General features: G+C 38.7%; 1 protein-coding gene across 24 annotated transcripts in view; it reads right to left on the reverse strand.

Moving 5' to 3' along the window:
• plekha7b (pleckstrin homology domain containing, family A member 7b) overlaps window positions 1–13,366 on the reverse strand; it is a 104,398-nt gene that overhangs the window by 25,114 nt on the left and 65,918 nt on the right. For 21 of the 24 annotated variants that reach the window (XR_013795854.1, XM_079597050.1, XM_079597047.1 and 18 more), the window contains 3 exons: window positions 6,399–6,574; window positions 1,949–2,380; window positions 415–949 (listed from right to left, as the gene is read on the reverse strand). Coding sequence is in view for 23 of the 24 variants with exons in the window: in XM_079597050.1 (XP_079453176.1) it covers window positions 415–949; window positions 1,949–2,380; window positions 6,399–6,574 (1,143 nt within the window). In the remaining variant the exon portion in view is untranslated. Of the gene's footprint in view, window positions 1–414; window positions 950–1,948; window positions 2,381–6,398; window positions 6,575–10,332; window positions 12,528–13,366 lie in introns of those variants that run through there. The other 3 variants (XM_079597061.1, XM_079597065.1, XM_079597060.1) reach the window with 2 other exon arrangements.

Here is a 13,366-nt window from a genome sequence, read left to right on the forward strand (position 1 = left end):
ACGAGTCCCAGCGTATGCAGAGCAGAAGTGGGTGACAGTATGTTAACTTGTAAGAGGCACAGAGGCTTCTGTGACTGCCGCTGCGTGTGAATGTGGCGCTGGGAGCGCTGCTCTCATGTGGGGGGTGTAGCCGGCAGATGCTACTATTTGTCACTTAAACAACTTCACCGACACACATAAACAAAAAACGCTCTCTTTAGACACACCCTCTGCACCTGGGAGTCAAACCCTGAGAGAAGACTGTGTGAATCCTGTCACAAAGACCAAATCAAAGCCTGAGTAGAGGGAAACTCAGCTTTCCCATAACCCTTCGCGCCTTTGGTGGTCAAGGCTCCTGTGGTCTGAACAAAGAGAAGAACTTTCCACAACTAATTTAAAATTGTGAGATTATGTGAACTGCTCCATGTTCCCTACCTTTGAGATCTGGGAACATATTCCTCTGGGAGAACCCAAACTGGGTGAGTCCACGGTGGCAAAATCATCCAGCGGGCGCACCGTCACCCTATCGGAGGGCGTGTGGGGCCTGCGTGGGGACAAGGACCTGGAAGGGTGCCCGGTTGGGGGCATTTCACATGGTGATGGTGGCACAGATATGGAGCGTGGCATTTCCAGAGTGACCCTGAAGCCAGACGTGTCCATGTAGTCAGGCCCGGTGTAGATTGGCGCGGTGGGGCTTCCGTGGCGGAACTGTTGGCGCTGCTGCCACTCGTACAGCTGCCACACCATGCCTTCTTTAGTGGCCATCCGCTCGTCAGTGGACATACGGAAGTGACTAAGCCGGTCGTGGGCGTACTTGTAGTCACTAGGCAGGTTGCGGGGCACTGGGGGGGAACTGCCTCCGGAGTGGTGGCGAGTGGTCTTTGGCAACGACTGGTACGTATCCATCATGGCGGACTTAGGCTGGAGAGGAGGTGTCCGTCTGGGTAGGGTGTACTCAGCAGTGGGATGGCTGTAATTTGAAGTTTTTAACTGTTAATATTGATGCCCTTCTCGCTGTCAATTAGAATACATATGCAATACATACACAATATTTATATTAAAACCAATTAGTTATTTTTCTTTTCCCTAAAATGCTGAGAAACACTTTGAGCTGCAAATTAAATTATTATTATTATAAATAATAATAATAATACATTAATATTTTATATCTAATATTTTATACATGTATTACTCTTCCTATTCTTATTATAATTTATTATACTAATAAAATAACACAAATAAGAACATTTTAATATGTTATAGATATGTAACATTTGATCAACTTTAAAATGTTGAATATATGCTACACATTTCAGAGAGAGAGAAAAAACCTTTAGGGAAAGTTCTGTTTAATACATTTTTTAAAGTATTCTAGAGGTTGGTTCTTATTGTGAGCTACAAATTAAATTAAATTAATAAAAATGATGCAATAATTGCATTTAAAAATATATTCCATGAAAACATTTTATTTTATTATTATTAATAATATTATTATTCATAAAATAATACATTTGTATAACATATAATACAATTGTAAAAATAAGAATATAATTTAATATATATTATAACCAATATACAGTATATTATATATATAGTTAATATATATTCCATTATATAATTTATAATTTTTTTATTTTTAAGTTTATTCTAGAGACTGACTTTTATTTTAAGTACAATAATGTAAATGTAATTTTGTTTTGTTTTTGCTAACTTAGGGAGATAACAGAAAAATGCTGTTGCTAGAACTACTCAACACAATACATTTCCTTTAATATTCAGTGCGTTTTTATCACAACCACTAGAGGGAGCTCCTTTATAAGAAGAAACCATTTGGATACAGAATCCCACAATGGCTCAAGTCCTCATTGTTATATCATTTAATGAGCTTATTACACATAGCCCTTTATGATTTCCTATAATTGTTCCCCATCACAGCACATATAAGGGTGTCTACGCAAACAAAACTGACCTTTTGGGGTCTCCTTTCTGCACCTTCACCCAGTGCTCGACCTGAGCCAGCGCAGTTTTCCTCTGTACCTTTTTCTCCGTGTCTGTACGGGGGACGAGACCCCTCTTATACACCACGTTCCCGTTCTGATCAGGGGGCATGCCTGAGGAGGGCAGCCCGTTCCTGTGAGAGGGCACCGTGGACGACGGGCGAGAATGGGCACCTGATTGGGAAAGCCCCTCCATCTCTCCAGCAGAAATGGTTTTAACAGGATCCTCCAACATTTCTTTGCTGTAAACATAGCACTCGTCCCCATCCCGCTCCGGCCTCAGCTCTGCCACCTCCACATGCAGCGTCTGCTGGAGACCCTCGGTCTGGGAGGAGCTTTTGCTGCTGAAATGGTTGGTCTGAGGGACTGCGTGCTGCTCAGGTTTAGAGCTTCTTTCGGCCTCTCTGTGGAGTGAAAGGGAGTCATATGTTAAAGGGTGTAGATTGTTAAATACTCAATGGCAAACATTAGTATTTTAGATGTATAAGTTCTGTTGTATGTTCTTATTTCGTTTATTTGTTTTGTTTTATATTGTGGTGTGTCTATAATACTACGCTTGCCCGCAAGTTATCTTCATAAAGTTGAACTTGATTTAATAGTAAAAATGAAATATAGTTATATTGGACTTATTGCTGATGTATACTAGGAAGTAAAAAACAGAAATGAGTTTAGACTTTTGAAATTAATTCGTATAGAATCTGCAATTCAATGTGTTGATTTAATGTGCTGATAACTGACCTTGAACTGACTGTCTCTTTCTTTGGTGGAACATCAAAAGAAGATTTTAGCATTATATCTGAGCTGCTTTCTTCTATAAAATGAAAGAGGAGGGTACAGGGACTGTCACGCTCCAAAAAGGACAAAAATGCACCAATAAAGCATCATAAAAGTAGCCCATATAACTCCATATTTTATACATATTTCAATATTCAATACTGCGTTCCTAAATTTGGGAGTGTATAATTTATGTTTTTGAAATAAGACTCCCCAAATAATGCTCAACAAGGTTATAATATAATTACGACTTAAAAATAACTTTTTTGTTTTAATATATTTTATAATTTATTCCTTTGATGGCAAAGCTGAATTTTCATTACTCTAGTCTTTAGTGTCACATGATGATCCTTCAGAAATTGTTCTAATATGTTAATTTGGTCATTAAGAAACATTTATTATTAGTAGTAGTATCAATGTTGAAACCAGTTGTGCTGCTTCCTATATGATTATTATGTCTTGTAAATGATTACTCTGTGAAGACGACGAAATGCAAGAAACAAAAATATGCCTTGACGTATTTTCCTTGAATATGCTTGACAACTGTGGTCACCATTGTCTTTCATTCCATGGAAAAGAGCAGCTTAAGCATTCAGCAACCCTAAATCTTTTTGTGCTCAATGGAAGACAGACAATTGGTTTCAAAGACACGTGTAAATGGCAAAATTCATTACCAATATTCACAATTATTTTTGGATGAGCTATTCCTTTACTAAAACTAATTTGACCAGATATGGCATAATAAATAAATATATTTAACATAATACAAATGCATAATTTAGCACAATTAATTAATTTCAGCTCCTTATTTTTTATTATTATATCAGACCAATTGTCATCTGAATAAAATTAAGAAACTATTTTAAAAGTCAGTACTTAAAATGCATTCATGAAACACACAAAAAAGGAGATCTGAAATGCATCAAAACACTTCAGTACTATAAATCAGATTCATACAACTATCTTCACATGCAATATTGTGAATACATCCCTAGATGGTGCTATTATTTTACATTCAAAATCTCCCACAAATGAACCAAGGGCCTACAGCAGAAGGACAATTACAATACAGTACAGCAGCACTAACTGACATTTTACTCCTCGTCGTGATCAGACACGTGATCTGGCATCAAAACCACACGAATAGCAACACTGCCAACTGCTTCTGTGAAAGCCTTTGCCTACAAATTGCAACAAAAACAGCCACTACACTAGTCCAACCAGCCATAAGCAACATTATAAACCACCTTCATGGTTATTAACCACCTACTCTTCATTTTTATGTACACTATAAAAGCCCAGCGATAAGGAAAGCCCCAGGGACAAAGCCTCATGTAAGTGAAGAGCATGGGGGCAGCACACTAACATCACGGCCCAGTCTGAGTGCTGTGTTTGGGCCGGCTGCCTGCAGCGTGCCGCAGTGATACTCCTCCCCAGAGCTGCAGTGTCAAACTGTACACAACTATGGCACTGTGCCTTATGCACCAGCACAAAAAAAACAGGTGAGTGAGAACACCACACTGCTTTTGCTGTACCCCTGATCTGTGGACCAGACATGAGCTTAAATCACTACAACACATCATACATCTTCAGTTTATGACTGCCATGAGTCCTTCAAGTGACTTAAAAAGTTTGTATTAGTTTAAAGGTGCTCTAAGCAATGTAACACATTTTTTAGGTCAAACATTTTTTTGTCACATACAGCAAATATCTCCTCACTATCCGCTAGCTGTCTGTCTCTTGAACAGACTCTAAAAAAACGCGGTCTCTGTAGACACCCCAGGCTCCACAAACAGCAACAAAAACAAACTGGGCTAACCCGCACCACGGAACATAACAAACAGTGTTCCAGTCAATAACCGACAAGAAGGATTTGGGGGTGGGGTTTGGGGGGTTAGTGCACGGATGAGGAGGGTCTAGCTAGCCTCCGTTTTGTTCGACAATAGTTCGAACGTCAACAAGAAGTGACGTCACCCAGGATCGCTTAGAGAACCTTTAAAATAAAAAAATTAAGTTTCTTTATTTGGATTCAAAATTCACATCTTAAAGGGGTGGTTGATTATGATTTCACTTTTCTAACTTTAGCTAGTGTGTAATGTTGCTGTTTGAGCATAAACAAAGAAATTGCTTTTTAAGGACTACAACAAATGGCTGGTACACAAGCTTCCTCCAGGGTTAGTAACATAACGAACCCTAAAATTCACATAAACCCGGCCCCGGGAAAGCGATTTATAGATTATCAAGACAGAATATGCTAATCAATGACTAGAAGATAACTACAGATAAGCTACATAAATTCATCAACTAACCATTCAGAAATGTTGTCTACATGTTGTCACTTCTTCTTGAGTCTCTCCATCCTTGTCTGACTCCGGTTTTAACATAAAAGGCGAAAAGTTTTTGACATTTTTAGTGCCTAATCAATGTCTAATCGAACCTGCTATAAGGAGCTGTTGTAGCTCCGCCCTCTGTGCTGGGAGCAGCAGCTCATTTGCATTTAAAGGGACAGACACAAAAATGGTGTGTTTTTGCTCACCCTCAAAAAGTGACAATTTTAACATGCTATATAAAAATATCTGTGGGGTATTTTGAGCTAAAACTTCACATACACACTCTGTGGAAATCAAAGACTTATTTTACATCTTGTGGAAAGGGCATTGTACCACCCCTTTAAAAAGGATCCAATCATTTTTGTGGTTTAGGTCCGCTATAAGACTAATTACTTTGTGCTATGTAAATATGCAGGTCAGATTTCACCAAAATTTGGTACACATTGAAAGATAACCATTCTTTGAATTGACTTGTGTTGCCAGCCTCCTGAGTAAGAAATGAATGGAGCACAAAGTCTTAAAGTCAAGCTTTAACCTTGATCGTCGGCTGATATGTCATTGGACTGCCTCAATGAGATCGATTAAATGTTCAAGCAGAAACCAGTTAAGACAACTTCAGTTCTGTTCTGCATGAAATAATAGAAAATATCAATCCTCACATTACATAAAGACGCGTAAAAACATATAATAAACATTAAGTGACAGTATAATGAGGGTTTAATAGAGGAAGTTCTAGAACAAGTGGAGCGAATAATTAATACTATACTGGCTTAGAGCGAAGTTGTTAAAGAAAACATGAAATGGCTTTCATAATGTATTTATCCTTTTAATGTGTCATATTTCCGAGACATAATAATGTATGGTCTTTGTAAGGAGGTTTGACTGGACCATGCAGGACTGGAAAATTACACTGATATATTATTGGGTAATATTATTTTTCTCCAACCATGCAGCCCTGGCCATGTAAGATATAAAAAAAAAAACGTAAGTTGTTTTAGAGGCCCTTTTTATTAAAATAAAGTGCACTGCAATGAATCCATTAAAGCCAGGAAAATGTATTAAGTGTTTTCAATCTACCATACTTCTGTATTTTGATTAATTTTAGATGATATTAAAACGCAACCAAATTACATAAAATACATTTTCTGCCTTTGGTTCCTAATCTGTTTTATGTCTGGCAAATAAGATGAGTTTACAAAAAAGTACAGGTTATCCTACAATTTTTAATAGAATATATTGCCCAGGTTTCTTCGATACGGCTTTTGTTGAGACAGCAGCCCTGAGAGAAGAGTTGTTGCAGCAGCAGGAAGGGACTGACCTCTTCACGCCATGGCTTTGCATCAGTGCGGACTGGTTCATGGCCCGGATCCAGCCATTCATGTCTTCTTGTGTGTCGGCGCTGAAGAAGTATGTCCTCATGCCACAGTGCTCGGCCTGCGAGCCAATCAGAGAATTCTTATTGTAAATGTAGGAGCGCATTCCCGTGTGGCAGGCCTGAGGGAGAGACAGAGATACAGAAGGGGACCGTCATCAGTGACCATGTATAGAGGTTTGCACGTGCATGTGAGGCCCCGGACCAGCGGGGCCCCAGTATTGCTGTGACAGCACCACTGTCATTGTAGCAAGCTCAGACGTCATGCTGAACGGCTCTGTTTATTTTGTTGATCTGAGCACAGGAAGAAGATCACCAACCAATGATAACTACATTATCATTGTTACAAATATTTCCATGCACTTCTGTCAAATGATCTGCACTAGTGCAACAGGTACTGTGCAAGCATTTGAGACTTTTGTTGAAAAAGTAATTGTTGTACTACAGTCAGACTATATGCTTCAGAAAATGGATGCCCATTATGCTTCAGAGTATTAAAAAAAATGCAATATAAACTTTATGCTTATTGAGATAAAAAGTCGCAATTGTGAGATGAACGCGACCAATTTGGGTCAGTAAGATATTTAAATGTTTTTGAAAGACGCCTCTTATTCTCGACAAGGATGCATTTATTTAATCAAAAATACAGTAAAACAGTAATATTGTGTTGTATCACAATTTTAAAAAAGTTTTTAATTATCGCTAGCCATTAATCCAGTCTTCAGTGTCACATGATCCTTCAGAAATCATTGGTCCTCAAGAAACATTTCTTATTATTAATGTTGAAAACAATTGTAAGATATAAAACAGCACTTATGGCCAGCAGTTAAGATTTGTGAGACGAAGAGTGGCAAAAACTTACACAAGTCACAAATTACATTACAAAATATAAAGCCACAAATGTGAGCAATAAAAACACTGATGGGAGAAATAAAGTTACAAATTATATTGTCACAACTTTGAGAAATAGTTGTCAGTTACTTTTTTATTTTTTTACTCTGAGGTAGAAACAGGCTTCCATAAAATAAAAACCATCAATGTCAGAAAATCAACATTGAAGATCTGAACTACTCCGCAAACAAACCGTCCATGCAAAGAGAGATGAATGCGATTGTCTATTTATTCCACATATTCTTAGAATATTATATAATTTAACACAAGTTTACGAACAAGAGTCTCTTTTTTTCTTCTACCTCTTTATTTCATTATTTATACAAATAAGACTTTATATGAAATGAAATAAAAACATTTAAGTACACATAAGTGTTCAAATACGTTTCAGGGCTACAGTACTAGTTCCGAAACACACCACACAACTGTAAAACGCATAATATTAGAGATGCACACAATTACTAACACACATAAACAAAGCTGTTAAATCTCTTACTGGTTTTCTGTTTAATGGCAGGGTTAACAGCCCCCCCAGCTTAACTTGCTCCGTGCACCTTCTGTCCTGCTAAATCTGCTACTGCCAAAATGCAACTGTTGGTCTAATCTCTCTGATGGGGGTACGGCCACCGCTCACTCATCTAAACGCTTAAACAGAGTCCAGCTCAGCGCTTTTGCCAGGCCCACCCAGACCCAGGCAGCAGACCGTCCTTCCAAACACACACACACGCTTACATCTGGTAACATTGACTCATTCTGTAGAAAGTCAATGCAGCAGCCTTTGGGCTACATCGATGGCGTCTCTTAATTCACAATTTGACAGCTGCATCTCTGCTCACGGCACATCTCTTCAGCCTCTCCAGGAGTCTATTATCCCGCCTGTCACGAACTAATGGCTAATACAGCCCAGCCGATATCTTCATATTACCCTACTCTGCTCACATAGACTTTGTTTCAGTTCCTTTGCTGATAGCACACATGCGTTGACCAGAGAAGTCTATGTTTGATTGTCATCTGGAAAGCATCTCAGCCAACCTGAACACTTGAAATGATTGACAGACTAGTTAAAAAAACAGTGACCTGCATTTTTTCATGGTTTACAGACCCATCACAGACAAAAATGTGTGACGCTTGCTTCAGTGATCGGTCAGGTAGTAGAGATATTTTCTATATGCTATTCCAGGAAAATAATAGCTTTAATTTAACTTAACAGAATATCTCACTGTCTCATACATATTCAAATAATAAATGGCAGAATGATGCACAAAAAAATGAAAACAAGGGAAAAAGAAGGCACACACTGTGTCTTACAAACATGAATCACTTTTTCATGATGACAAACAATAAGAAGTGGGAGACAAAACTTGCAAGAGAAAATTGATTTCAGAGCATGTTTTAATTTATCAAGTATCAGCTACTGAAGGAAAGCATGTCTGCTGATATATATTCTTCTCACATTCCTGTCTTTAAGAAGTTAATGACCTCAGCTTACCCATCAAGTCCTGGGCTTTCATTCAGGGTTATCCCACTAAGAGGGATATGTGGTAATTAATCAGAGGAATTTGTTCAATCGCTCAACCTCTTCAGAGACTAAAGGAATATTCTGGGTTCTTTACAACTTAATATCTAATGACAACATCTGTGAGAGGAAATGGTCTCGCAGTTTGTGAAATTGGCCAAAAACACAATTGTAGCTTAACAGATATGGAGGCGAGAATGCCAAAACATTTAAATATACAACTGTTACAAAAGAACAGCCATTAAAAAAGTTATTGTGTTTGTATTTATGTCCAATATAAAAACTGAGGGACAAACTGGAGTTACTATTTAACAACATGCCACAAATGCTGACCATTGATATCAAGTTGGAACCTGCAATAATCCTCAGAAATTAAACATTCAAGAATACATACATTTCAACTTGAAAACCTATCCTTTTGATAAATTAACAATGAGCTAAACACAAAAATAATAGTACAGAGTAACAATTCAGATGTGTCATACGCTACCGTTCAAAAGTTTAGAGTCAGTGATTAAAAAAATTATTATACTTTTACTCAGCAAGGATGAATTAAATTGATCAAAAGTGACAGTAAACACTTTTATGATGTTACAAAAGACTTGTTTCAAATAAAAACTGTTCATCTGAACTTTCTATGCAAAGAATCTTGGAAAAAATGTTATCACAGTTTCCATAATAATATTAAGCAATGTTATCAACATTGATAATGATAAGAAATGTTTCTTGAGGACCATGTGACACTAAAGACTGGACTAATGATGCTAAACATATAAAAATGTAAAATGTATTAAAATAAATAATTGAAATTGTAATATTTAAAATGATTATTATATTATTATATATTATATATATATATATATTATATATTATTATATACTGCATGTATATAGTAATTGTTTTACTATATTTTGATAAAATAAATGCAGCCTTGGTGAGACTAAATGTTTTTTAAAAACATTTAAAAAACCCTACCAATCCCAAACATTTGAACGGTAGCGTACTGTATCTAAATATTTGTATCTGTTAAAGATCAAAATCTAAATACGAGCACAAATTAACAACAGACAACAATTCATATTAGATTTCACAGTACTGATGACAATTGAGCAGCGACTGAACAGCCAATAAGAGTGGAGAAATGTGTGGATAACAACCAACACTGGAACTACTGATGCAAGTGATGAAGTGATAAGAGGAAAAGAGCAATGCCAGTCTGCAACAGTCCTCGTCTTAAATATAAGATTCACACATTCATAAGGACATGTCTGCATTTCCAAAATTCACATCAGGGAGATTGGATTGTCGATCTGGCATTGCCTGTTCCTGAGGAAGCGGGATGAGTCGCATGCATGCGGAAACGCAGCAATGCACATGGGCTATGTGCATTTTTCATCTGCCTAGGAGAATGCCATACACGGGATGGTGATGGAGTGGAGATCCGCTGATAGTAATGAATGGAAATTAAAATACCTATTCATGCAAGAGGCTGACTCAGGAGACGGCCCTTCCACCAGATGCACCCGGTTCAGCTCCCATAATGCACCAGGTCACAACAGGAAGCAATAGGCAATTGGAATGAGAGAATCAGAGTGAGTTGTGCAAAACACAGAGGGAGGTGGTGGATCACGGCCTATGTGAAAAATGTTAACAAAAACTAGAAGATGTGTTGAAATGTCCCTGGTTGTGAAATATCGTCAGATACGGTAAAGCAGGGTGAGCTGAAATGCGATTAACATTAGAGGCAGCAAAGCTAAGCAGAATTATGCCACTGGGAGAACAAAAGTTCAACACTCCAGAGAACAGGAAAAGATCATTAATAAACATCAAAACATTTAACTGCTGTAGCTGAATAAATGAATCAACTGAATCAATCGAAGCTGAGCATCAGGAGTTTTCCCATGCGTACTTGAATTCAAATGTATGCCATATCATTTGCTGAATGAAATTTAAAACCTTTCATGCCATCTTTTATATTCTCAAATGGACACAGATCAGGATGGGAATCTTAAAAAATATATAATAATTCTCTTGTGGTTATGGTGCAATAAGGTATGGGGTGCAATTCCATCACCAAATGATTAGATAATTTCAATAATAAATAAATGTTAACAATTCTTACACAGAATTGTCTGTCTTTTTAGAGATGGCATACATGCAACCCAATTGGCCTTATCTATGTGTTAATCAATAACAAATAAAAAAGTGGAAATATATTTTCAGAGCCCCGCACATGACACAGGAAAACCGATATGTATATAGAGGCCACGAATTAACAATTTGTTCCTATGACTTACTAATACATCAGCACATTTAACTAATTTGTAGTCATGCACATAATATAACAGTTTGTTCCCTCATTTTACTAAATCACGCCACATTGTAATAATTCGTTCCCTTGTTTTAGTTAAATCAAAACAATGGAATGAATTAGTTCAATGTGTTAATAAGTTGTGGGGACGAATTTACAATTTGTGGCCACGATTTACTAAAACGAGAGAACGAATTAATTCGTGGCCATAATATAGGCCATTTTTTCTGCATGTCATGTGTATATATTTTATTTTATATTATCTATTAAAAATACACAATTATGTTTTTTATTCTTAAAAAAACTGCTCATGCTTATAAGAGTCATTTGTTCTGTAATCTCGGTTCCATCCGCGGTTTATGGTGTGTATAAAAAATTAAAAATAAACACTACCCTTACTACAGAACTACTACTAAAGAAATATTACAGAAAAAAAAACATGCGAGACTCTTCACTGCTGACTAAGAGGCCAGTAAGAGTAAAAACATTATACAAACAGCATAACTTGGGGTCTAATTCACATGAAAATAAAGCAGCCAGATGTTCAAATAGCTGCTGGCTAGTTTCACTGATGGAGATCTCCTAACTAACAACTTGCTAATTAACACCCAGAGCGCCAATGCGAGAACAAGTCCTCTCACCTTGCTCTGGTACATTACAGACTTTAGGGCAAGTAAGATATTCCAAATAGAGTAGATGTATAATTAATCTCCCTGCTGGCACAATAGTCAAATAAATTCCAGCACTGGGGAATAGGAGCAAGGAAATGGAGTTTGAACGATGCATCGCGTCCCCATAGGGAAGGATGACTGAGCTGCAGTGATGGGATCAAACATTCCTGGAGCATTGTTCTTCAGAAGAGCTTTGCTTCAGGAGGAGACTGGGGTAAATTGCACACAAAATGCAAACGGCTTGATACAAATTCCAAAGTCTTAGTAAGTTATCAGTGAATTATAGAATAAAACTGCAGATTTTTTTTTCACCTCCATGGTACAGAAGGTTTAAGCCAGAATTGATTTTTCCAGTGCAGTAAGTGTAATAGAAATGGTAAACACTAAGCCTTCTGGGATATTATTTCACTGTCCGCCGAACCGCAGTAAACAGTGGGAGGAGGTTTGTGAGGCTCAATGGAAGCTTGCCATCAATAGGCCTCACTCAGAGAAGGGTTTAGATAATGATGAGAAGAGAAGAGGGCTGTTGAAAACTTGTTGAGCGAGTTGGGTGGAAGCTCAGTGTGAATTCCTGTGAACAAACAGCAGCTTCTGTAATGACAGCATTGTGCTGACAGACATTGAAGGGAACAATACCGGTCAAAAAGAGATGGGCTAAAAACAAGCTTAATGAGAGGCTGCAAGATACAGTTCTCTTACGTAGAGTTCTCTCCTACTGCGTCGAATCGACGCTGCGGGAAAGATATTTCTTTGTCGAGATTGAAGCCCAAAAATTAATCCTTAATTTTGTAATATGTAAAACGCTTTTCTGTAGCATACAACCCTAGGCGGAGCAATACAGCTCGCCCATTGGCTGCTCCGCCAGAAAAGCACAGCCTATGCGAGGCCAGTGACGCTGACCAATGAGGGCGCTTCGCGCCCTTCTGCGTCATCTCCCGCCGAAACAGGCGTGGCCTAGGTCTATAAATACCAAGCATAGCTGCTTCCACTCCGATTTTCTTTACTTCACGAAGCTACACGCATCGTTGGACCGGATTCGAGCCACCACAGCCGTCTGACACAGCACCTCAGCAGGACGAGCCCTTACCTGAAGCCGCTGGTCATCGCCGCCTTCAGCCGCCGTTCCCTGCTGCGCTTCTCCGGCGTGGAATATCCTTTCAGTCTTTGTGTGTGTTTTGTGTGTGTGTTCGCCTACTGCGTCACACATTTTTTTCCTCACAAAAGAGCACGAGTGTCTTTTTAAAGATGTCTCGCGTTTCCTGCGGCTCCTGCCGAGCCGCGCTCATCGACGGGGACCACCACGAACTATGTGTTTCCTGCTTGGGCGAGGAACATGCAGCTATCGCTCTCGGTGATGGCGGCTGCCATCACTGCGACATGATGCCAATCGCGACTCTGCGGACTCGCCTGGCATCTTTCGCTGAAGCTGCTCAACCGCCCCCTGTAGCGCCGCGCCGTAAGAAGCGCCGCGCTCAGCGGGTCCCGGAACCTCCCTCCACGAGGAGCTCGCCGCCGCCGCCGCCGC

This window comes from Phoxinus phoxinus (assembly GCF_949152265.1).
Source record: "Phoxinus phoxinus genome assembly, chromosome: 2".
Lineage (NCBI taxonomy): Eukaryota > Metazoa > Chordata > Actinopteri > Cypriniformes > Leuciscidae > Phoxinus > Phoxinus phoxinus.